Source organism: Candoia aspera, chromosome 6, assembly GCF_035149785.1.
Source record: "Candoia aspera isolate rCanAsp1 chromosome 6, rCanAsp1.hap2, whole genome shotgun sequence".
Classification (NCBI taxonomy): domain Eukaryota; kingdom Metazoa; phylum Chordata; class Lepidosauria; order Squamata; family Boidae; genus Candoia; species Candoia aspera.
Window position 1 is genome coordinate 92,482,680 of NC_086158.1, and position 27,463 is coordinate 92,510,142.

General features: G+C 41.4%; 1 protein-coding gene across 2 annotated transcripts in view; it reads right to left on the reverse strand.

Annotated features, from left to right (window-relative positions):
* DLG5 (discs large MAGUK scaffold protein 5) overlaps positions 1-27,151 on the reverse strand; it is a 103,865-nt gene extending 76,714 nt beyond the window's left edge. For both annotated transcript variants that reach the window (XM_063307688.1, XM_063307687.1), the window contains exon 1: positions 26,735-27,151. In XM_063307688.1, the coding sequence (XP_063163758.1) occupies positions 26,735-27,113 (379 nt within the window). In that variant the 5' untranslated portion in view covers positions 27,114-27,151. The remainder of the gene's footprint in view (positions 1-26,734) is intronic.
* Positions 27,152-27,463: the final 312 nt, after the last annotated feature.

A 27,463-nucleotide genomic window follows, 5' to 3' on the forward strand; every position in this document is an offset into this window, starting at 1 on the left:
CCCAGAGAGGGGAAAGACTTCCAACAGAGAGGACTTGGCCTTCATCAGAACAAGAAAGGAAGGCTATCCAATGACACAAGATTATCAATACAGTTACATTTACCTATCCTATTAGTGTCACAGCAGATGGGAAACCCTAGTTGACTTTTGGTGATCTCAGAAAAGAGAAGCAGATTCAAAAATGGTTAGTGCATGGATAGGAAACACTGCAGAAATACCAGGTCTGTAGACCACTGAGCCTGTGAAGAAGACAGCAATGCAAGCCACTTCCGCATTTTTGTCATGTCCAGGTAGTCAAGAGTCAAACTCAACCTGTGGCAGATTTATGAATCATGTTAGGATCTAGATCCTTCTCACAGAAATTCAACCTCTTCAAGTCAATATAGAGATTTATAAAATTTTATCCTCACAGAATCCCTGCCTCAGGAGATAATGAGCAAGAGACACTACACCACCTTGCAAGTGTTAATATTTGAATCTAAATCCTTACCCACTGCACTTCAGTGATTCCTTTTAATCTCACTTGTTATATGTGTATGGAACTAGAAAGAGTCTTATAAATATTTAAATAAACATCAACAACTTACTCTTTAATCTCAAAGGGAATTACTCTACTGCTGTAGTTAAACAAAGTGTTGAAATGATACTACTCTAATTATGCGTTAAAGCAGAAGTAAGAAGTAAGCAACTCTAAGGCTACACTGGAGTATAACACTGACCATTCTTGAGAACTAATTAAGCTAACTAGGCCTGATGGACCCTACAGGCTTCAAAGAGCAGAGACATTTTAAATAAGTTACCCATCCCTTATTCAAAACATTTTCTGGATTTTGAAGTTAGTTTTTTTTTTTTAATTTGATTTTAGAGATAGAACACAGGCTGTGCTGAAGACCCAAAAGCCTCAGAATATATTTCAATGCGTTTTTAAGAATGAAACAAGAATAAACAAAACATACTTGGATTATTCACATTAGCAGTAGCAATGGAAACAAAAGTAAAGTGTAATCCAGAGGAATTCTGTGTAAAGGGAGAAATATTTCTCAGATTCTTCTTCTGCTAATGAGAGTCAAAGCCATGTTGAGACTCTTCATTTCTAATTATTATCCCACCATAAACAGTACAAGATACCGAAACCGAAGTCACAGGGATATCCTGTGAGAGGTTAAAAAAAATACGTTTTTGAACACAGCAATCTGCTGACAATGTACTTTGGACAGCCAAGCGTGCAACAAAGGTCTTTTGTCCCATGCCAGCAGGGACACAGCGGTTGAACCAGTTGGCCTACTACAGAAGGCTAAGTTTATGGATTAAAAAAGAAAAAAAAACTTGCTGTGACTGTAGCAACAAATTAGTAGGTTGGTGTAGAGTTACTGATAAGTCATCCACATGGTAGTAGAACTGAACAAGTATTTTGTAGGTGTCTATGCATGTCTGTGTTCTTACAAATATGTTACCTTTAGGAAACCCTTTATACATTTACCAGTTCACCAGAGAATCTCTGCATGTTAAAGTGAACTCATGCCTGTTTGTCTGGAATTCACTGTTGTGTTGAGCTGCCCACTGCAGAAGACTGCCTGTCATGGTGGACACACCACTTGCCAGGAAAACTCGCTTCACTTCCTAAGTGAGGAACCTCAGATTTGCCTTGAACACCTTTTGAAAACTGCTTTTAATGGACTGCGTGGTTGGGTGAAAAGTAGGTCTGGGTCTACTAGGGTCAGTCCTTCAAGATGGGCCAGGGAAGGAAACAGGCATTGCAAAAAACTACTGGAACTCTATTGTTGCAGGGTATAATAACTGAAACTTGAAAGCTGGGCAAGGTTTCCCTCCACCCCCTCCTACACCATACAGAACCAAGGGGATGTTGTTTTGAGTCTCTTTCTCATGATCCCTCTTTTCCTTTGTCATTTACATTCTCTTTACCTCTTAAGAGTTCTGCTAATAGTTCTTAGTTCTTGCATTCGTCAGCTTCTTCTCTGCCGCCTTCTACAACAATCAGATCTCTGACTGAGCTTCATTTTTTACCGTGAACTGTTTTATATAATGGGAGAAACAGAACGGCTTCATGAATGAATTCATGCCCAATGAGATTTGGGAACAGCCATTCATTTTTAAAAGGGGATAATTTCACAGACAGTTATCAGTTTTGAAGATTCGCTGTTACCTCGGAGTTAGGGGCAGCGTGCATCCAATTCCCAATTGCAGAAGTATAATGTCAGGAGAGAAATATATCTCTGTATCCTCTTACGAGCATCCCAGAAGTTAGCCTCCAAGGGAAGCACAATGCTGGACTAAGATGGGGCTACTCTTACATCTTCAGATGAAACAAGTGTAGCATAATATGGAAAAGAGGAACTGTGAGGCCCATACAATTCTGACTTGTAAAATAATTCCAGGGCTCAGAATTCAGTTTAAATGCATGTCTGTACTTAAATTAATGATGGAACTCAGTTCAAATTTTTTTAAAAAAGGATGTTGTATAAGCAGGCTTAGATTTCAAGCTCAGAAGAGCAAAAATATTTAAACACCAGGGTTGTGCAATGCTGGTTGGAAAGAGCTGCCACCCATCTGAATCTGTATCCCTGCACAGCCGTTAGACACTACGTATCTTACCAAATTAATCACGAAACCTCTTATAACAAGCAAACTGGGAGTTCATTGGTAAGCAATGCTTTCTATTGATTGATTTAAACAATTTATAAGGCTGCCCATCTTGCTATTTCAACTCTGTGTAGCTAACAAGAAATTATAACCAGAAAACAACAAACTCAAAGTAATTAAAAGACATTACAACCCCAATTCCCTTGGCATTCACTAAGATCTGCCCCCTTTGGCTTTATTTATTTTTTCTACGATTCTTCAACCGACTAAATTAAATGGAAAGCTGGCATGTTGGAAAGAAAAATGCCACCCCAATATTGTATTTATTTTAAGAATGATTCTGAGCCCATGTAAGTCTCAGCCATTTTTTTCTAACTTAAAAAAAAGGATAAATAGGATGCATCTAGCATTTTGGTCGGAAGTAAGTCCACTGTCTAGACCAACAGGTATAACAGACAGCATCCCAGGCAGCTGCAGGTGGTGGGGAACACAACCTTACCAATTTGCCTTCTGGTCTGGTCACACTCGTTGCGGAACCATTTTATGAGCAGGTAAGCTCCCACATTTGAGCTATCTTGCAAACACGTAAACATGATCTTAAAACTGCAAACACAGCTCCTGGATCCAAAGGTAGGGCTTCCAAATCTGGACAGCAAAAATCCAAATGACCATTAGATGGCAGCAAATCATTTTTTGAGTTTTCTGTATCCCTGCCTGGTGACACATAGTGATTTCTTGGATTTTTGCAGCCCAGATCTGGTAGACTTGCTCAAAAGGGTGCCAAACTAACCACTGAAGTTAGTTTGAACTAACCATTGAAGTTGAAAAACAAGCAATTCCTATTTTAGCCCATGGTATATCAGTCAAAGGAAATCTGCCCTGTTATTCTTTCTTCCTTCCTTCCTTCCCCCCAGCAACTTCTGAGGTCAATGGTGTCAAAGTCAGATGAGACTCAGCTACTAAGTTGTGCTTCTTTAATAAACACTCTCTACCTAATTAGTGGAGAAAGCATGCAACTGAAGTATCAGACATTATCACGTATAAGATGTTTTACTCTCTTTCATACCAGGGTGTTTGTCTTACTCAGTGGAAGTTATTAGTTTCTTTAAAAGATTAAACACACACACACACACCTCTATGTACAAAGCCACCAATATAATTGTTTACAACACAATTATAGATCAAATTTTATTTATAGGTAGAGATGATGTTGAGTCAGAGGATTAACAGCTGGTGGGTTCTGGAACCTTGGTGGGAAGGGCATGGTGTGTTTTTATGTTCTTGTTTTTCTGGATTGCCTAGGATTACTATGTGAGATAGGCAGCTATGTAAGTGTTTAAAATAATTAAAACATGTATATTGAATGAAGTAAAACATTTCTCTTACTATGGCCATACTGATTTGCGGCATTACATCAGGATCTCTTTGCTAAACCAATATGGAAATGAGGGTGATGGGAAGTAAGAAGTGTAAGTGAAAAATGAACTACCTTTGCTTTACCAGTAGTAGCTGGAAACAACTTTTTTTTAAAAAGGGAGAAAAAAATAAGAGACTGCATTACAGTAAGCAAACAATTCAAAATAATGAGAGATATGACAGCCAAGTGTAAGTTGGCTCAAGCTTATCCATCAAATGAATGGTCTTATGCATTATCCAGTTCTTGCAAGTCATCACTAACTTGGAGTAAGCTGTGACTTGGTCCAACACACTTTCACCTAGCAAAGCATATGGGCTCTGTTGCATGGTGTGACACTGACTCATGGCTTCTCTTAATGTATCACGTCTTCATGACTAATTGCTCTCTTTCAGGTCCAGTTTCTTCATTACCATCAGGTTCCTTCTGGTAAAAACATGGAACGTTTTAGCTAGCCCTCTTCAGAAATTGTATTTCTAATGTTCACTTGTTCTTTATGGATAAAAGTACCAATCTCCCTCAAGTTACAGCTCCTGATTAATACTCTCTGCAATGGCAAACCACCCCGCTATAGTCTGCCAAGAAAACGTCGCAAAAGCGGCGTCCCCCCAAAGGGTCAGACATGACTCGGTGCTTGCACAAGGGACCTTTCATGTTTCACACAACTCTTCAGTGACCTATATTCGAAGGAAAAAGAACTGAGGGGACATATGGAGAGGAACAACAGGGTAGTCTTATTGGCAGCAGAAGCCATCATCCCATGTTCTGAAAAACACGGCAAGTTTGATGCCCTTTTGAGAAAGGGAAAAACTGTCCTGGAGACGATGGAGAAAGGAAATACCTTTCAATTGCTGTAAAGTGGTGTCCATCTCATAAAAGTTGCCAGTATAGCTCTGCTGCTCAGATGGAGAGCTGTTGGCCAAGCCCTCTCCCTTGGAATAATTCAGCATGCACTGCTTGTGCCAGGCTGTATCAGCTTGAGGTCACCATGGATGGGGTCTCTCCTTCAGGAGATCACCGTGGACAATATGTCTCTTTCTCACAAAAGCAGAGATGGATACCTTAGGATAGTTTATCACCAAAAGAAATTATGGAGATAGAACAATGCAGAGATACAACTTGCTGATTTCCCCAACACTGGGAGTAATTTGAGAGAACAAATAATGGAATTGTTGAATATCTTTCATCCTTCCTCATAGTGTGGAACTTATGGGGGGGGGTGTCTTTGAATCACTTCACTTTCTTTTTCAGCAGAGCTTTGGGTGACACAGCCCAAATTCTTGCTGTCATGCAACAGAAAGTTAAGCTGGGATTCCTGTGCCTGTTGAAATCAACGGGTTTGCTTAAACTGATAGCAGCATAAACAGCAAGAAATGAAATGTAATTGGAACAAAAATTGGCTCCATTCATGCAAATGCAACAGTTGTATCACATCAGCTATATTTGATTTGCCAGACTAACCTACTGCTAGGGAGAAAAGCCTGTGTTCTCTCTGCTTCATTGAATGCTGCAAGAATATTTCTGACACACTTCAAAGCAAGCTCTGGGCTGTTGGAATGGATGTAAAGAATGAAGAGACTATGAGACAAAAGTTAGAGAGGGAGTGGATCATTTTTCTTGCGCAGAGCTGTTGGATGGGTGTTGGGAGAGTGGTAACAACTGTGATTTTTGGAAGAGAAGTCTATGTTCAAGTGTTATGAAATACTGGCTAAGGAGGTGGGGCAATGTTTAATTTAAAAGAAAGAGAGAAATAGGGAGTCAGTTTTTTGACAAAGATGAACAATACTGCTTGTCCTGTTATTGTTAATCCTGTGATGGAAGAGCATGACAGATTAACTGCAAAGTGGAAACACGACGCATAGGCTCACGGATACCTTCACACTGGCTAATACAAATAGCTGCTGGGTACTGAACTCAAATACCATCTATTAAACCTTGGAAACAACAGTAGGATTCAGGTAGCCAAAGGACTGAAACTTTCAGAAATCCCAGCTGCCTAAGGAAAAAGAAAGGGAAGGGAAGAATAGGGTGTAAAAGAAAATATATACAGAGCAATAGGGAGCAAAGTAAAACAAAAGCCAGCAGTTGTGATAGATATAACAATATTTAGCGTTTTTCCCCCCAGGAAGGGAAGAATAGTTTTTAAAAAATGGTAGTTTGGAATGAAGGTATGATATGGACTGAAAATCCTCCAGGCACACTGTGCTTAACTCAAGACTAATCAAAAATGTTTTTGGCTTGCAGTCGTTCCACTTAATCCTTATCGTTCTTCTGTTTTGATGCGGAGTACAACTTTCCAGCATATTCCTAAGTTTATACAGCACATGAAGCCACTGACAAGAACACCATGGTATGGTTCAGTATTGGACAATCCAGCTGCCACAATTTGCAAACTCTGCCCAACGGTTTAACCTAACCGCTTTTTGTTCTCAATAAACCATGTATTATTTTGATGTGTTAACCATCCCTCCATTTTTTCTTCTTGAATCACTTTACTAACTTATTCTGCCTAGAGAAATCTATCTATCTATCTATCTATCTATCTATCTATCTATCTATCTATCTATCTATCTATCTATCTATCAAATTCGTCACCGCCCATCTCCTCTGACCGGAGGGACTCTGGGCAGTTTACAATATAAAACAATAAATATATAGTAAAATTTCAGTATAAAACACACTATAAAACAATTTCACAGAGCTACCAAATATAATAAAATCCAGATGGCTGTGGTCTCATTCAGTCAGCCATAGGAGGGGCGCTTCAAGACACTAGCCAGCCCCAAGTATGACTATTCTCCTCCCTGCCCCAAGCCCGGTGGCAGAGCCAGGTCTTCAAATTCCTCCGGAAAGTTAGGAGTGATGGGGCTAATCTCACCTCTGAGGGCAAGATGTTCCAAAGGGCAGGTGCTACTGCAGAGAAGGCCCACCTCCTGGACCCCACCAGATGGAATTTAATTTGCCTTAAAGAAAAAAAAAGGAAAAAAGGAAGTTTCTCTTACATGTTTGCTTCCATACTCCATATCAAAATAAGGGACAAGGTCTACTGTATCCAAAGTCATTTAGACAATTCATACAAATAAATGTTACATCATTTCTGTAATTATGGAAATGGCATAATATACATAATTTTTGTCAAGGTGTGTTATGTTTTTGTGCAAATGACAGAAACTGATGGAAATGATGCAAAATCAGATTTAACAGATACAATCTCCTCCCCAAATGGTCTGTTCAAATTGCATGTATCCTACATAATGACTGTACTTTTCAACCATAATGGGCTTTATGGGAACAGATCTTAAATCTGGGTTTCTAGGAAGGCTAAGGTAAGTTGTACCCAGACTGGCTGGCATTGCACAATACACTAGGCTAAAATATGGTTCAGCTGTCTGGATCAGTGTATTTTGAAAAGTGAGTGGTTAAGTTAATTCAATGTATAGACAAGCCTGGGCGATGGAGTTAAGTCAGTATGCCACAGTTCAGCTAACCACAGGTGGTATTGTGTGAACGGTGTTGATATTTGTGGGGTAACAGTACTATTCTCATTAGTCCTCCAGTGAGCTATGAATGTGGCTCTTGAGGCAAGATGCTGGAGCACCCACCTAGGATGAACAGGATAGTCCTCAATTGGGTAACTGAAGCAAATGAAATAATACAAGTTACGTAACTATCCCTCAGCCTGCAGATGAACAGTCAAAACAAAAACAACAAAAGGAAGGAGGAGAAAGAAAATATAATTGATGCCAAGGGGACACCAACCCATCTTTCATCCAGGATTTAAGCTTGGATGAAAACATCAGCCTGATTTGTACTGGAGAAGAGAGGGGTGTTCTTCTCTCCCAGCTTGATCAGTTCATGTAGCTGTGCAGCAGGGTACGTCTGGAGGTCTAGGAAATGGAGTGGCAGCCATCTATGAGAAGTGCACCTGACTGGCGAAGTACTCTGACTAGCTGCACATCTGGAACGCATGCTGCTGTGCTTGGTTGGCCTACTGTTTTCTTGTCTCCGGAGAAGTTTTCCATTGCCCTAGCTTTCTTGCCCTGGGGGACTGCAACCTCTGGACTGAAGCTCTTTAGGATCAGCTCAGGATTTATGTTAATTGTAGCAACCACACACACACACACACACACACTATTCTATTGACAACTCATATTGGCTCACAATAAAGGATTTTTCTTTTTATAACTATGTTGTTTTTATTTTTGTTTTAAACAGTATTAATATTGATAATGGAAGTATTATTTTAACAACAGTAAAAAATATCATTTATTGCTATGGCAATAAACCAAGAATTAAGTATAAATTGTTATAAGATGTTAAGGAGTCAAGGGGATTATTTATAATTTGTATGTTAAGGAGTGAAGGGGGTTAATTTTTATAATATGCACAAGGGTGGAAGGAATTGAATGGATGAATGGAATTGGCAGAGAAGGCGAAACTGACTTTATTCATTAGAGATAATAATTAGTTTAATTTTGTTTCTGTATGGAAATTGCTTTTGGACTTTTTGCTTGTAATTTGGGGGGGGAAATGAAGTTTTGTTTTTGGGACTGGCTTATTAGGTTGATATAGACTATAGAAATAATGTTTATAGTAGTTAAAATTAGAGTAAGAGGTTGATTTTTTTTTAATCTATATTTTTGCTGTAAGATGTTGGAAGTCATTCTTTTTGTATCTTTTTGTATCTCTGTTGTTTATTTATTTCTGCACTTTCTAGTTTTTCTTTCTTTAGTTTCTTTTTAATCTTTTTACATTGATCTCAATCTCGAATTTTTTTTTTTTTTTTAAACAGCCCCTGAAGATCTGTAATTCACAGAGCTGCTCCAAACTAACTCACTGCATTGCCCGTGAAGTAAAGGGGAAAGGGTATCCATAACTTTCATGAATATGACTAGTCACATAACTCTTAAGAATTTGTTTTCAAAAAGTGTAATACTTAGCAATCCAAAATTCCAAAGAGGGGGGAACACCATAAAATATCATCTTGCCACAGTTTTATTGTGATGATAATGAAATTGCATTGACCACTACCTTCAAGTCCTTGGAATGCCAGTTACAGGTTATGGCACATCCTTTCAGTCATGTCCCATAAACAACCTTGGCATTTGCATTTCTTCACACATGCCCTATTTCCTAAGGCATCTTTTAATCTTCAAAACAAGATCTGACTTTTAAAAGCTCCATCTGTATTCAGATATCCTTTTTCATAATAATGCATGGAACAGAACGTGCATGTAGATGACAATTGTTGAGCTACAACTTAAATAGATAAGCAATTCTAGGAAGCAGGAGGAGATTCCCCAACAACATCTCCTTTCCAGAATTGAATAGAGATTTGAGAACCATATAATCAACTGAGGGGTGGAAGCCCAACATTTAGATTTTTATTACTGGCTCCCCACCATATACAGCCCCATAGAGATTGGGGGTAGGTTCAAATTCCTGTTTGGCCATGAAGATTGCAAAGTGACCATAATTTAAGCTGAAGTGATAAATGACCAGGCTCACAGAACTTTTCAAAAAGGAAAAAAGGAGTCAGCCTATGTATAGTTTTCACAGTCTATGTGGGGAAAAATAAAAATACTCAAAAAAATGCATGAAATTAAAGCAATTTTTCTTAGTCATTTCTATTTTCCTGAATCCTTTTATCCAAGCAAATTCAGACCCCTATTTGGGTTCAATTTAATCTAGGTTCGTAATACAGGCATGACGAGTGCTGAAGTCTGAACCAGCTAAAGAACGTGCTGGCTGGAGATTACAGGGACTGAAGTCCAATGTTATTAAATGTGCACTTCTAGACCCAGTCATGTAAGAGTTGATCCACTGAATAGCATTTATCTTGTGAGTACTGGACTGCACTATATACGTTCTACAATTACCTCCTCTGACGTCTGACACGGGCCTTGACCCCCAAGTTGAAACTCTGATGTTTGGACCCCCTCTCAGATGCTTTGTGCCTACTTCTTTCCAGGGTTGGGAGACCAAGACCCTGCTGATTATAGTATTTATTTGATGCCTTTCCCAGGGCACATTACAGAATATGATGGAGTTGGCCAATGGAAAAGGCAAATGTTTCTCATTCCACTTCACTTAATTCGACCTCACTTACCACACCAACCCAGATGAAGACCAGCTCTATAAGATGGCTTACAGTTCATACCTCCTGTTGTTTGTTATTGGAAGAAAAGTGGAAAATATGGTAAACAAAAGCCATTAATTCTTCACCAAAAAAAAAAATGGAAAGAAATCAGTCTCTGTCCATCTTCACTTCCATCTATGTGCTTTACAGACAGCAAGTTAGTAGACAAACACCTAAAAGTCAGAATTTCAACTGTTCTGCTTAGAACTTAGACATCAGGAAGAATCACAGACGGTGGGCTACATTCTTCACTGCTAGAGATGAATTCTGCATTGAGGTAGAACCACCATCAATATCTGTAATGAAATCATTTTTCTACACCTGCATACAAAAGAGAAGCCAGATTCTACCATCTTACTTCATCCTTCAAGCCTGACAACTGCAAATGCTTCATGGGTTTCATAGGTCACCAAAGTCTCCATTTTTCCCCCCAAAATTGGGAAGGAGTAACTTGGAGATATCAAATCAGGATTTTGCTCTTCCTATGAGGTCCAGCAACACTGAATTAGACACCCTCCAGTTACGTTACAACTTTCAGGATCCTGATGGACATGGATGGGAATTGTAATCTAACGTATCAGGAAGGCACCAAGTGACATCATAATCTGCTTCTGCCCATTTTATTCATCATAGAAACATTTGTGGATTAGTAGTTTTTGCCTTCTACGCATACTAATTAATTCATCAACAACTTAAAGTTGTACTTAATTTGGGGGTTATCTGGATGAAATAAAGAGGATGTAGTACTTGAGCAGTAGCTGTTTATCACTGTAGTTATCGTTTATCTTAATGACTAACTCAGCCACTGGTCATGTAAATATACCCTGTAGGATTTGGCAATGATAGTTTACAACTAATAGCATAACCACTGTCATCCGAGAAGTAAGAACTCTGAAGAGTCAGATGTAATGTTTATTTATTAGCTTCCTGGGACATAGACGTTTTTCCAGAATTGCTAAATAGTTCCCAGCTAAACGGTTGAGAGGTGCTTCTCTTTTAGAGCTAAACTCAAAGGTTGCAAAGAAGAGCAAGTCTGAGCAATATTCTATGCCTTAAGTCCTATTTCTACAAAAGAGAAGGAAGATTTCATATTTCTCTTCGCCCTTCAAGCCTTCAGCCTCATACAGGACCAAAACATGGGAAGTTCAACATACACAGGGCTGAACAATGGAACCATTCACCCATAAGGGACTCAATTGCACTGTTGAGGTCAGCATGGATAGACTCCATGAAAAGTTCCATGCTCAATGGACAGATGTATAGCAGCAAAGAGTTCTAACCAAACTGCCATGCAAACTTCTGAGCAACTCTGGCAATCTATGTTTTAAACCTGCATATATGTTTTTATAATTCTCTGCCTGAACTAAAACCAGCCGTATTTCCTGATTTTAAACCGAAACAAGGTAAGTCATATTGTGCGTCTGCTCTAATTGTGACAGATCGTTTATACATTAACAGCTATGAGCCTGCTCTTTTCAAGACACTCCCACCACCAGGAACCAACGATCAGGTTATAGCCAAGGGTCTTCTTATATGTGAATCCCAGGCTATAAAAAGCTTTTTTTCCCCCCCAAGGAGGTTTTGGCAAAAACATTCCTTTCTCTAAGATTTTAACCATTAAACTAACTCGAATCCTCTTGATATTAGCTGCACTGGTTTGATGTGTTCTATATCTTGCATTTTTAAACTTGTTCTAAGCTGTCTAATGTGATTGTACAACCAGGAAACCAGGGTATTACTTCAATAATAAATTGTTGTTGTTTATTCGTTTAGTCGCTTCCGACTCTTCGTGACTTCATGGACCAGTCCACGCCAGAGCTTCCTGTCGGTCGTCAACACCCCCAGCTCCCCCAGGGACGAGTCCGTCACCTCTAGAATGTCATCCATCCACCTTGCCCTTGGTCGGCCCCTCTTCCTTTTGCCCTCCACTCTCCCTAGCATCAGCATCTTCTCCAGGGTGTCCTGTCTTCTCATTATGTGGCCAAAGTATTTCAGTTTTGCCTTTAATATCATTCCCTCAAGTGAGCAGTCTGGCTTGATTTCCTGGAGGATGGACTGGTTTGATCTTCTTGCAATCCAAGGCACTCTCAGAATTTTCCTCCAACACCACAGTTCAAAAGCATCCATCTTCCTTCTCTCAGCCTTCCTTATGGTTCAATAATAAATACCAAACAGTTTACAGATTAGTAAATAGTGATGGTTCATATTTTTTTAATTACTTGGTAGGACTGTGCAAAACATTCTGAAGAGGTGCTTCACAAAGCCTAATAGTGTAAGCGGAGCAGATCCCTTCAAAACATTAAAACAGCTGTGCCACTTGGAATGCTGATGCAGACACTTCAAAGGACATTCTGACTATCTGTGCGTGTGCACACATATGAACACATGCATATATGAATGACAGTCTCAGCAGACATGCCATCCATGCATGCATTGGGCTTCATGGAAGACATGACATCTCAGTAACTGCTCAGAGTCCCTCTGTGGGGGGAGATTGGCAGTAGTACAAATCTGAGAAATAAATAAAATAAAATAAATAAATCTTGACTCTCCAGACCCTTAATCTTCTATTTAGGAACTGCCTTCTTGGCAAAAGTCTCACAGGCCAACATGGCTAGATCAGTTTGTTTATTGCAGACAAAAATGAAGCCATGGCTGCAGCAACTTTCTGATGGTCTTGGACCAGCATCAGTGAAGCCACATAAACAAAGAGGATCTGCCTGCTGCACTATGCAGGAGTCAAGCCCTATATGTAGATCAATGAGTCAGGGCTTAAATTCTAGGCCCCTTCTTCCTGCCCTCCCAAGTTCATGGACATTTGGTCACTCCTTTGCTGACTCGCGTGTTACCTGATTTATATTGACATAATAGTTCTCTCCAGCCTGGAAACTGCTGGTTTCTGCCTCATCAGGTTCCTTCCTTACAGAAAGTACCCAGACATGCAAAAAGCTGAGGATTTTCTGGCAGATATGGCTGCCGTAACACTTTGGCGAAGGGAGTTGCACTCATGCAAATAAGCTCTTCTGAATGCTTTGCAGGGTCTTATTATTAATAACCACCAACTTATTATTAATAACCACCTAGAGAATTGAACCCACTTCTCCATTCACAGCTCTTATATTTTTCAGACACTTTCTTGTGGATGTTCTAACTCCCTACACTGAGAAAAATAATGGCAGGAGCACAAGGAGAGAAAATGCAGGTTCATTAGCATTTGTTTTGCAATTATAATAAAGAAATTGCACAACCCTATTTTACAGGCATTTAAAATCCTTCCCTCAAGAAGTCAGCTGCTTGAATAATGATTGAATCACTGCATGGTGGTGGTGGTGGTGATGATGGTTGGGTTCCTTTTACAGGAGTAAATTTTCCATTAATTCTGGACCTTTGGGGAAGGGATGAGGAGAAATCTCCCCCCTCCACGAAATTTGTGAAAAATGTAAGTACAGGCAATTATTATTTTCCATTACCATTTTAAAAATGGAAAATGCTTTTGGTGTAGCACACAGAAAAGTGTACTAATTAGTATCTTGAAAGTAGACATGGAATGGCTAAAGTCCAGATGACCCTAAGCATATCTTAAGTTTTGTCAGTTGGAAAAAAAATGGCTAACAAATAGGAGAGGAATAAGGCCTACAGATGTGGCTCATCTACACTGTGGTAAAGGAAATGAAGTTCTTAATTAACTAAGTCATAAGCCTTTTGCCTATTGAGAAAGAAAAGAAACGATGAAGCATCTTTTTAGACAATAACATCTGGGCTGGCTTAGGTACCATAAGCAACCATCTTTTCCCAACTGTTTCCAAGTATCTGGAAAATAGTATAATCAACCTTGCAACTATTTCCAATCTATTAGCAAATCTGGTTGTGAAATCATATTAATGTTAGATCCCAGCGTATATCCATGCATTTTTAAAAAGAGTTCACCAGAAGTCTGACAGTTGGCTGATGTAACACTAGTTTTTTAAAGAGTGATTGAGGAAATTACTAGCCTACCTATTCCAGGTTAGTTGATGAAAGCATTATAGAATTCAAAAAGCAGAGGGTATGTGGAAGGACAAGTCCTGCTAAAGAAGAATCAAGAACTGCAAAACCCAGTTTTGTTTCAGTCATTTTCCCCCCAATTATTTGGGAGCACCTACAAGTGTGTGGGTAGAGGTGATCTAAAAAGCAATGTCAAAATCTTTTTGAAACATGGAATAATGGGCGAGATCATCTGTCACTACAGGGTGAGGTATCATCAATATGCTGATGATACTCGATTATACACCTCCATCTCGGGTGAAGTAAGTGATGCCGTGACCATCCTTTCCAGGTGTCTGGGGGTTGTGGGGCCTCGACAGGGAACAACAGGCTGTGCCTGAACCCTGGTAAGATAGAGTGGCTGTGGATTAATGGCTCTTTGGGATCTGGGAAATTGTCATCTTTAGTTCTGGATAGGGTCGCACCGCCCCAGACAGACCCAGTGCGTAACTTGGGGGTCCTCTTGGACTCACAACTCCTGCTCAAAGAGCAGGTGGCAGTCGTGGCTAGGAGGGCCTTTGCACAACTTCGTGTTGTGCGCCAGTTACGCCCCTTCCTGGAACGAGAGGCCCTTCAAATAGTCACTCATGCCCTGATTATCGCCCATACAGATTACTGTAATGCGCTCTACATGGGGCTACCCTTGAAGAATATCCAGAAGCTACAGCTGGTCCAGAATGCAGCCACGCAGGCAATCTTAGGTGCCCCAAGGGCAGCACATGTAACACTGTGTGAGCTGCACTGGGTTCCAGTCTGCTTTCCGGTCCAATTCAAGGTGTTTGTTATAACCTTTAAAGCCCCATATGGCATGGGACCAGGATACCTGAGCGACCATCTTATCCCTATCGTATCAATCCATCCCACCCGGGCATCCAGAGAGGGCATACTACGGACCCCTTCTGTTAAAGAGTTCCATCTGACGGGGTCACGGAAGCGTGCCTTCTCCACAGTAGCCCCTGTCCTTTGGAACACTCTCCCCCCAGAGGTGAGACAGACCCCTTCACTCCTGGACTTCTGCAAACAATTAAAGACCTGGTTTTGTTACCATGCCTGGGGCGGAAGGGAGAATAGTCACTCCTGGGGATGGCTAACTCCCTAGAATGGCCCTGTTTTGCTTGCAGGTTCATAGAGAACTTTTAGGCATCTGGTGTCCATCATATTTATATTTTATTATGTATTATATTTATTCTATAGTTTTATATTGCATTGTTTTGTGTCTTATCATAAACAGCCCAGAGTCCCTCCTTGGGGGTAGATGGGCAGTGATAAATTTGGTAAATAAATAAATAAACTCTTACATCAAGCGCACTTAGCAATCATGGGATAAGATGTGAGGTCTTTTTTTTAGATTGAATGAAACAATAGGAGACAAAGAATAAAAATATATGGCCAGTTCTTTCACTGGAGAGACAGTAACAGAGTTTTCCCCAAGGATTAATTCTAATCATTATTACAGTCATTAATCGGAAGTCCAATGTAATAAATAAAACCTGATATATAAGTTTCATATATAAGCAAGGTTATCTCTGCAGAGAGTCATTTGGTCCCAAGGTGGGCATAGCTGCATTGTGGAGGAGCAAATTGTTGCCACAAAATAGGTGACTTTAGGACTTTATTTTTAGTCATTCATTCATTCATTCATTCATTCATTCATTCATAGATTTCTCTGCCGCCCATCTCATACATGACTCTGGCGGCTTACAAAGAATAAAAATAAATATAAACGCATATAAATACAATTATAAATATCGGATATAAAATATAAAATCCAAAAAGCTTTAACTCACATAAGGACCCCAAGGATCTGTACTGCTTCTAGAAAGAGATGGAATTAACTATTTTCTTTGGCCCTATCTTTGGAGACCAGGAATAATCTGCAATTCAGGTTGAGTAGTGAAGAGGCTAAATTTTCTGATGGCATTATTTAGGATAGCAAATTCCCCCAAAGAGTATTTCCAAACTGGGTGAGTGCAATTCAAAATGCACAAATGTAAAGTAACATTTAATGGGCCAAAACTCCTAACTTCAAAGATAAGCTGATGGGATACCAGCTAGTAGTAAGTAACAGGAAAATGATCTTGGGAAGGAAGGTACAAGATGAAAAAGTCAAATCAAATAGGAAGAGTAGAAAAAAAAAAATCAATTGTGCATACCTGTTGTGAAACAGGCAAATTCCATTCCAAGAAACCCCGAAAAGAAATCTGAGATTTATAGGAATGCAAAGCAGCATACCAATATATGAATCATAATAAAAATATATAATAATCCTTGTATCGCTTCATGGCACAAATACATTCACTGTATTGCAAAAAAAGTTCCTGAGATTTGGTTCAAGATTTTTTTTAATGGAAAATAAGATACCAATGTTTCATATAAACAAATAAATAACCTGGGCACTGCACCACACAGCTGGGAAATATGTGGAAGAGTATAGCCAAAAAGAAGGGTCTAGACCAGTGTTTCTCAATCTTGGCAACTCTAAGATGTGTGGACTTCAACTCCCAGAATTCCCCAGCCAGAATTCTGGGAGTTGAAGGCCACACATCTTCAAGCTGCCAAGTTGAGAAACACTGGTCTAGAGGAACTTTCTTTTAAGGAAAGTCTGCACAGCTGGGGGAAGAAATGAAGGGGGATTATGATGGAAGGTTATACAATTATATATTATGCTTGGTGCAGGGAAAATAAATACCAGCTCTCTCATAATACTATAGAGCCACAGATCACTCAGTGAAGCTGAATGCTGAGTATTTATAACCGACAAAAGGATATCCTTCTGTAATTAAACTAAAGAATTCTCCATTGTTGGACAAAAGATCTTCAGCTCCTGTTATCCTAGTCATAAAAGCAAAGGGCAATATATTGCCTCTAATATTGGGAGCAATATGCCTCTCAACACCAGTTTATAAAGACTACCATTTTTATAAAATTCTGCTTCTCCTTGGCAATTGCCAGACAGCTCTTTTGTATGGTCCAGCAGACTACTACTTTGGAAGACTTTATGGTCTTCTAAATTAGTATTTCTAAATTTGTATCAACTGTGGATAGTGTGTCAAAATTCCAAATACTGATTTTGGTTTTGCTCCTCACTGAGAATTGTAATTTGATAATGTTGTATGTCCAAAGTATTGCAGATGCTATGACTCAGGGAAAAAATAGTTAAGGTTACTGGTGTTCTGAACCATTTTAAAAAAAATCTGCTTTCCCATTCTATATAAATGGCCTACTGATTTTTGCAAATGATTTATCAGCCTGTCGGACCCAACGCCTTAAACTTGGATGGATGGATGGATGGATGGAAGCAATTAATTAAGACAATGCTATGTTCAATAGTGGAGAATAAGCCCTATTGAGCAAAACAGAAACTTCCTTAAGATTAATGTAGATAAGATTAAGTATTTAAGTATTTTTGTTAGCACTCACTGTTTCCTCACTGATCCTCTGTTCAGACAGAGAGTAATTTTTTTTCAGGAAGTTGAAATTAGTTCTTAATTTGCAATGGAAGACATTGATTGCCAGCCATATACTTGTGGGCCCTTCCTATTCCCTTCCAGTTCCCCACCTCTAGCAAGAATAGAAGGGTCTGGTGCCCAACTGCAATGAGGAGAGCAAAAGCAACACAAAAAAAAGAGCCCAAGAGAAACATGTAATGCCGGAAACGTGCCCTTTTTGAACTAAAAGGTGGGTTTCTAGAGGAATGTTCTGGAGTCAGCTGAAATGAGCTGTCCTTGTTTCTTAAAGTCTACAAGAGAACGCTTTATGAGTAGATCTGGGTCACCTTTCACCAAGTTAATCAATCAGACAAGCAACCAACCATCCACACAAGCCCTCCAACGTTACTTACACCATTTACTCATAAAACGGACCAGGAGCCTTACCGTTTTGGTTTTCGCTGACATCTTCAAGGCACAGCAAACTGTTCATCATGTGAAACTCCAGCAAGCCCATTCAAACAGATCATTGGCTGTCGCCAAACAAGCCTGTAATTTAATTGTGTTTGTCCTAAATTCCTCCATTAATTATACTCTAAGTAAGGCAGAGCTGGCTCGGGAAAAAATGCCCTAAGAAAGGCAAATAGAAACAAACGTGGGATGGGCCAGATACATGTACAGTATTTATTTCCTTTACATGTAACAAAAATGCTTGCTTTGTATTTAGTAGTAAAAGACACGTTCAGGAATTGCAGTGAAAGAGCACAGACTGAGCCATCCAGTAACAGCAAAGTGAAGATTAAGTTGTCCATGAAGTACAAGGTTCAGACAGGCCTAAACCAAAATCTTAAATATGGTTTTACTGCCAGGAAACCCTGAGGGGCCTCGCATCCTCCTACGCAGCCGTCACACTACCGTAATCTAACTACAGCTCCTAGAGTCCTTTGGGAGAAAGCCATGTCAGTTAAACCTGTTTAAAATACAAGAAGTGAGCTGTGCCCTTCAATTTACTCAAGTTTTCATCTCAGAACACAATCTAGGCAAACCGTCATTCCTGCTAGCAGAATAATCCCACCCAGAGGCATCGCTATGTCGGTCCAAATTCATCAAAGGGCCTTCGTGCACTTGATATGTTATTACACTTTCACAGTACATAAAAAAAAAGCATTATGCCCATTCATATCAACTACAGAGTGGCAAGGGAGTGCGTGAAACAGAAAGTGCATTTTGGTCTGAACACAGAACAAAGCGGCCTTCAGAGAAGTAAACTTGAAATATCTTGAGTGTTCGGTATACCACTAAAACAAAACTTGGAACATTTTAGCTTTATAGCAGCAAGAGACAATGCGATCTTGCGAACAGCAACGGTTCCCTGTCTCTCACCCTAGGTGGGGTAGTCTATGCCAAGAGCTAACTTCCACCCAACCAGCAGAAAATTTAGCCACAGGGTTGTTTTGGAAATATTTAAATAGATCCCTATAGAAAGCAAAGAGAGCGTGGTTCTACTTTTGCCACTGGTGAAAAAAGGAGTATTTAGATCTGTGTTTCTCAACCTTGGCAACTTGAAGAGGTGTGGACTCCAACTCCCAGAATTCCCCAGCCAGCTTTGTTGAGAGAATTCTGGGAGTTGAAGCCCACACCTCTTCAAGTTGCCATGGTTGAGAAACACTGGTTTAGATTAAAATCTATTACTGAAAAAGTTTTCTCTCCTCCCCTGCCCTGCCCCCTGGAGAGAAGGAGGCAGATATCTTTTCAGTTGCTTTAAATAAACCTTCGTTTCTCAGCCAACAGACTTCAGGACAAAGAGCAACTGATTGTTTTAAAAAGTTTCTTTCAATTAACGTATCACTTCCATGAAGTTTCCCTAATGTTTTTGGTTTATTGGTTTTGCTTTTAAGAATTATCTTCTTGACCAATTTTTCTGAGAAGTAGGCACTGATAAGCCATGAAGCAAAATGGATTAACAGATCTGGGAGAGTTTTTTTTTTTCTCCTTTTCTCGTAGCCCCAAAGCCCAACCATGCTGTTTTTTGCCAGTATTTTTGCTTGCGTGTAAGGATGGTTTCAGGCTGAAAACAAAAAAAATAAGAAAGCTGCAGATGTTAGCTAATTGCACAAACAACATTTATATTCCTACAGCAAGAAACTGAAGCACAGACACAGAGCCTGCGTGCACCAAAACTCTAAACAGGCCACAGCAATATAAAATGTTTGCATTCTGAAATGCACCCCGAAGATCAAACTCAATAGGAAACAAAACATATACACAATGCACATGCACACTGATGCTTAACCAATCAACCTAAGCAACACTGTATTCGTAGCCTTTACGTGTACACAACCTCGTCCGATTAGCCATACATGTACAAAGCGCAGCAGTGCGCACACAGCACGCCTTTACATGACCAGACTGCAAAATAAAGCACCACAAATAGCACATTTAACTCAGCATCCACTCACGTGAACTCTCACTCCCCCATGGCACAGATTTTTTAAAAAAGCAAACACTAGGAACGGACTAGACAGTCCGTCAGGCATTCAACTGCAAACAGCCTTCCTCTGTCTGGCCATGTGCTTAAATGCTTCTTTCATCTCAACCCTCCACTCCTGATCACCCCATCCCCTTTCAGCCAATACCACCGGGCGCATGGCAGGTCTCTGTTTCTGTACTGGGTAGGCTGGAAAAAAATGGAAAAAGGCAACTGGATTTCAAACCACAAAGCAACAGCCCAATCACAGTGTTTGGGACATTCACTCTCAAAACTCACCACGTAAGAAGCGAGTTTTGTCCTGTGCTCGGAACAAAATGAAGACTCTCAAGGGATATATGTTTGGTTTCATGCCCAGAATTCCCAAAACAGCAGTTTCTAAGCTGGAACATCTGAAGATGAAGTGCATCTCTCCCAAGTTTCAGGTATCTGATAGAGACATGGGCCAAGAAAGCTTATGCCAGATCCTAGAACTGTTCTGTGGATGAAGTTCTTCAGAAAACAATGGGTCAACCCCTCAATTTTATTTGGCTGTTCCAATTAATGTTAGTTCACACAAAAATCTTTGGGTGTGTAGTTACCTGTCTTCTGCCAATAAGAAGACATCCCAGAAAACAGAATTGCTTTGTGGGGACAACAAACTGGCCGAGCAAAAAGTCACTTAAACAGCCACCCCCAAGTTGTGATTCCAAATGACCTGGAGGAAAACTGAATGTAAATAAAGAGCAATTGAGGGAATGTGTAGACTGTCAGGGATAAAGCGACAGGATACTGAAGCCTCACTCGGCTTCACAGAACATGCTATGTACATATCACATGAGTGACAGTGACAAAGGATGTGCTAATGGTTCCATCTGGGAATATTCCAACTTAAAGCAAGCTATTCCAACTGATCAGGAAGCTGCCTGATCTTGAAAATGGCTGTTCCAACTTTAGCCTGTTTTGAGTTCAGATCTTTTCCGGCACATTGATCTGATTCAAGGCTGGAATGTCCATGATGGGTGTACATGCAATCACATGTACAACATGAATGACTCAACCAGGGAGACCTTTTGTATAGACAGTATTGGCTTCCACCTCTGAATTCTACATTAGCAGGGTTTGGGATTGAGGGGAAGATAGTGCAGAAAAGAAAAGCTGGCCACTACACGTCTGTCCTGAAGATATACAGACATGGGCATGGTAGTGATGGGAGGAAGACTTATTACATTATAATCTATTTCAGAGCACCCAAATAGACTTTGAGAAGCAAAACAAGGAGGAGAAACCATGAGTCCTCAAGGAAAAGGAATCACCCAACCTATTTTGCAGGACTGTTGTTGGGATAAAATGAGGGGGGACAGTCCCTCCATATACATCACCTTGAGCTCTTAAGGTGAAAGGCGGGATGGAAATGCAACAATAAAATAAACCTATCAAGCTGTCAGGAGGCTGAGTAATGGGGAGAGAAAGAAACTCAGAAAGGACCCACCCAAACCGATTAGGCGGCAAATAGCAATGGCGGGAAATTTGTACTTTCAGACTTGCAGGATTCTGTTAATGTAGCCAAACAATAAAGGAGAAGTAGCTCATCTGGTCCTATTTCCTGTCTGGTCTACCCAGGAGGGCTGACACCCAGTTACTAACCTGATGGCTTAACTAGTATACCAGCCTGGCTCTCTGCAATGTGATTTAGTCAGGCAAAATCTTTCTATGGTGAACTGAGCCACAGTCCTGAGCAGATGGTACAGAGGAGCCACCGAATCCTCAGTGCAAGAAAGAGAAGAAACTTCTGACCTGCATGGTGGATAATGGTTATGATTATAGAATACTCCACTTTCTAGCATCTTATCCTCCCACCTTAAAGTAGATCAAACTTGGAAAGCTCTACAGTTTATGTCACATCAACTGGGTGGCTGACATTTCTTGGGGAAAAAGGAAACCCAGGAACTAGATGTGACTTGCCTTTCTCATAACTGTCAGTAATGGCAATTAACTCCACGTTATGGAATCTACTTTTGAAGGTTTAAACAGGAAACTGAGTAACTTAAAAAACCAAACGCAGTATGATTCAGGGGCCAAACCAGGTATGATAGGTGCCTATGCTCGCTGAGTCTGTCTCATCATTTTTAAATGGAAGGTGGTAAATCTGATTTTTGGAGCAACAATATGACCATGTATCTTTCTTAGGCTACTGCCTGTGTCTTGCATCACACACTATTCTATCAAGTGCTTTTTTCTTTAGCCAAGGTTTGATACTGGGGTAGGAAAAAAACAAAACAAAGCACTTTTGAGTAAGACACTATAGGAATCTATGTACGTATGTATGTATGTAGGAATTTTTGTTGTAAACTGCCCAGAGTCCCCCCCTTTGGTGATAAAATTTGATAAACAAATAAATAAAAATATAAAAGAGAGAAGCTGCAAGGTTTCATCTGTTTTATACATGTATTTTTTTCCTTTAAAAATCAGACCCCCCAACTTCCATTTCACATATGACTAGAATAGATAATGTGAAACTAAGGAGATTTTTTTTTTTTTTTTTAAATGCTTTTGAAAAGTCAAACTTCAAATTCATAAATTTTAATGTATTTAATTTGATTGTGTTGATTATGTATGTTGGGTCAATGACCTGACATAACGCAATTCAGAAATTCATGTAACTATAGTTGGAAAACTAACCAGAATAAAATATTCCTAAGTACTATTTAAAAGTATTTGGTGGTGATAATCCTGGTTTTTTATGACAAAAGAATCACCCAAACGTCCATGATTAAATAAACTGGAGTTGTTTACAGTCTAATGATTTTAGAAGTATAAAATGACTATAACTATTCCTAAAATGAAAAGCAATCTTAAAAAAAAATCAAAATAATTTCTTTATAAAGTCAAGATCTACATTCTAAAAATGAAACCTATCTCTTGAAAAATGGTGATTATGCACTTTCTTTTACTAAAAGGACAATCCAATAGAATCTTCCCCATAAAGATTTCCATCATGAATATCTAGCCTTCCAGAGGGATTATTAAAATAAAATCCACCCTGATTCGCAGTGACTTCATTTGGACAGATATATAGCCTTGAGCAAGAACATCATGGCCCAGAAGTGATACAATCTTCTTTGTCCAGCCAGAGAAGCAACACAATTTGCCTCAATGAAATACCTCATCTTCCTGTTTGCCTGTCATTTGGAAAAGCTAGAAAAGGCTTCTGGGCAGGTATATGCAAGTTATGAAGCAGAACGAAGTAAATTAACATGGCCACCTCTTTTTGCTCTTAGACAAAACGGCCATGTTGCTCTGCAGAACTACACCAAAGTGGTGTTTTGCTTGAACCCTTTCAAAGTTCCACACAGCCCTAATGGCACCACTGGAGCACCAAGTTAACCCTAACCAGAGTGTGCAACCAAGACTAGAAACATGCTGGCAAAATCTGACTGCAAGTCCTTAGCTCTAGAAAGGGAAAGGAGAAAAGGTTCAGATAAAAGACCGGAGCGACCTTCTTTTACTTTCTCAGTCCATAGGAAGCCTTCAGCCTACAGAAGTGGATTGAGAAAAAAACAATGACTTTTTAAGACGATTTGCAAAGAAACATTTTGACAGAGCTCTCTTGCAGTTTTTTGTTTTTTGCATAAAGGAAATTTGCTCAGTGTGCACTCATCCACCATCTCATCATTCTAACACACACTCAGCTAGATCCAAGAAACCCTTAATCTCTCTCGTGTCTCAAGAAGGAACATCTGCAGCATCAGGAAAGGCCAGCTTGCACAGAATAATCTCTTAGGATAAAATTTATTACCGCAAAGACCAGCTGTCAGAATAAACTGTCATATCCCATCAGGCCATTCCAGTTCAGTCAACCCTGGAACAGAAGCAACTTCAGCTGCACAATTTAGCCCCAAGGATTTTGACTGCTTAACCTAATGCGTCGCAACAGAACTTCAGACAGAAGACTAACATCTGCAATGTAGACATCTGGTTACCTGTATTTTAATGCTATTCCCAGGGAAGTTGATGGGAATAAACCCAGAATTACACAGATCTACTCCTCCAGAAATGCAGTGCATGTGCAATACCTGTTTAGCATTTAAGATTACTCAGCAAATAGAGGCACTGCTGGAGAATGAAAGAAGGTTCCCATGCATAACCTTTGTTCTGCTTGTGGTTGGACTATTCAATTGCCATTGATAAAAAGAGGCAGCAGTATTACAAAGGAATCTACCTCTTGTTGTCTTAGGGACACTTCCACACCATACCTTTTATACTCTCCAAACCCTCACAAACTAGTTTGAAATTGATCTGCAAGTGATTTGCAATTCTGCAGACCTCAAAATGTAAAGAGCGTCAGAAACACCCCAACCCCAACAGTGTTCACTCTCTGGCTGACCAGTAAGAGTGTGGAAGAAGGCACTGTCTGCCCCCTGAGCTAATGATGCAGTAAAAATCCACTCACCTCCATTCTATACAATTATAATAATTATAAAATGCTGGCCTATCCCCCTCTCCCCAGTATACTTTGTAGAAGCAGAAGTAGATTTTTACAATATACTTCTGAAATGGAACACTTTTTTCCCATATGTTCCTAGCAGTACCCTGAGAAGATCTTTGGGTGCCTTCCCTAAGTGTTTTCCCACGCTGAACAACTCTGACTAGCTGCCACAAGAGGAAGCTTCCCAGCCACAAAGAAGCCATTCCTCTGCTCCATTTAAATGCTTCTTACTAGCTGTGATGAGATGATAACACATCATCATTTTTGCAACCACACGTTTTTCTCAGTAGCTGTTACCTTAATTGACATGTTGCTGGAGTGGGGGAGAAACATTCTAAAGAATGGCTGCTGATGGGCACCAGAAACAGGATGCTGAAATGCTGAAACTTTAAAGGGAGTGTAGAAGAAAAGAGGGAAAATAATTTCACCGAGCCAAGGGGTAGTTGAGGCAAGAGCTTTCCCGAAAGCCTGAATATGCAGCCTGAAATCACTGGACTCAGCTCCTCCAATGAGCTTCTTCTGTAAGACCTGATCAATCAGGAGCTGGTTGTGAACTGCCATTTAAGCCTTACATGGAAATGCCCTAATTCTTTCTGGGGGTAACACTGAAGTATGGGTCCAATGACAGCCGAGACCCACGTTGCTAGTGATGTCAACAGGCCTGTGATCTCCAAAGCTAAAGACTGCACACTGAAACAACCAGCATTTGATTAGACCAGTGATTAGACCAGGCTGGGGAATTCTGGGAGATGAAGCCCCCACATCTTAAAGTTGCCAAGGTTGAGAATCACTGGATTAGACATCCTCCTTAAATTGGTCAAACTGACTTTGAAAATCAGCGATCACATCTTATGGCAGTGGCAATGTGTCTTGTGCTGAAGATGATCTCTTTTATAATAGAAAATCTCCCAGTCTCCCCTATTATCGAGCCCAAGGAACAAAACAAGTGAAGGAGGCAAACTTCCGCCCACCATCAATGCTTTCCTTTGAAAAGGACAGACACCTGTAGCTATTGATTAAGACATTTTCTATTCCACATTTCTATCTCCAGAAAAGAAGCTTCCACACTTACGATTTACTAACTCTTCTTGTTGTTACCAGACTACAGGTAGTCCACGCTTAACAACCGCAATTGGGACCAGAATTTCGGTTGCTAAGCAAAGTAGTTGTAAAACGAACCATGCAGTCATTAAGTGAATCACATGGTTCCCCCACTGATTTTGCTTGCCAGAAGCTGGCTGCGAAGGTCAAAACTGGTGATTATGTGACCACGGGACGCTGTGACAGTCGTAAATGTGAACCAGCCAAGCGCCCAAATCGTGAACACACGACCACGGGGAAACTGCAACAGCTGTAAGTGTGAGGACCAGTCATAAGTCAGTTTTCCCAGCACCGCTGTAAGTCCGAACCACCACTAAACGAAGGGTTGTCAAGCGGGGACTACCTGTAAAAAGTTTTGGCTTCCTTCCCTGCAAAATGGGCTGTATAAGGCAATCTCTATGGGTGTCTTCAACAAATCGAAAACCTGGGTTCCTTTCATATATTCACACAATACAAATCAAAATTGAGAGAGATTAGAAACCTAATGAAGTCCAGCGGTGGACAGGATGTTGCAACCTGCCTTACCTGAAAATGCAACGGAGGGTAACTCCTACTGGCATGACTGCTGTCTTAGGGCCTGAAGCTGAGGACACCAACCCTCAATCAAGCGGTACAGCCGCAACCACGGGTATTTGTCCACCTGTCCTGAGCTACCACAAACCAGGATGCAACTACTACATATTGTACCACGCTTGGTGTCACCAAAGGCAGCTCAACCTTGGGTGGATCCACCTTCAGCCCCTATACGCCACCAAAGGAATGGAAGCACTTCCTTGAAACGTTCCTCCAAGTGCAAAGAGAAGTTTAAAATATGTTTGCAATTAGGACGGCATCTGCTGCCAGGGGATTCGCTTTTGCTACTATTTCTGGAGGCTGCCCCGTTTTTCAGCACCGGCCTTTTTGAAAAAGGCATCCAGACGAGGAACTTCCGCGGGTCTTGAACTTCTCCCATCTTCCCGGCGCTGCGGCAGAGCAGCAGGCGAGGCGCCCCGGCCCCGTCCGCCCGCGCGGCCCCCGCCCTCTCCCCGCCGCTCGCCCGAGCCGAGCCCAGCCGCGCAGCGCCGCCGCTCACCTGCCGCCTCGCCCGGCTGCGCCTCGGGGTGGTTCAGGTAGAGGATGGAGAGCAGGTGAGGCTGGGTCTTCTCCAGCGCCACCCGCAAGTCCTGGAAGTGGTCCCGCTCTTTGGCCAGCAGCAGCTGGAGGAGCAGGTCGGCCTTGCCCACGCTGGCCGGGACCGGCTCCCGCGCTGCTGCTGCTGCTGCTCCGCCGCCGCCCTCCTCGCCTTCTCCCGCGGCGGCCGCTCTCAGCCCGGCCTCCTGCAGCTCGTGCAAGTCGCGGGGGCTCAGCACCGCCGCCGCCTCCAGCAGCTCGACCACCTTGTCCACCTCGGTCATGGCCTGGGCCAGGCTCTGGTGACACTGGGCCAGCAGCTCTTTGTGCTTCGGCTCCATGGCAGCCGCCGCCGCCGCCGCTGCCGGGCGCCCCGGCCTCTCCCCGCGAAGCCCCGCGTCCGCCCCGCCCGAGATCGCGGCGGCGGCGGCGAGGGGGAGGCGATGCTGGCGGGCCGGCGGCGGCCCCGCTTCGCCGCCCTTGCTCCTTCCTTCCCGGCGGAGAGGCCCCTCCCACTCTCCGAGGGCGCTCCGCAACTTTTCGCCCCGGCGGCGCGGCTCCCGCCAGACAATGGGCGCCGCGCGGGGCTCCGCCGGCCCTCGCCCGCGGCCCGGCCAGGCGGCGGGAGGGGTGCGCGGCGCGCCCGGCCCCGCGGCAGGGAGGGTTTCCGCGCCCGACTCCGGCCAAAGTT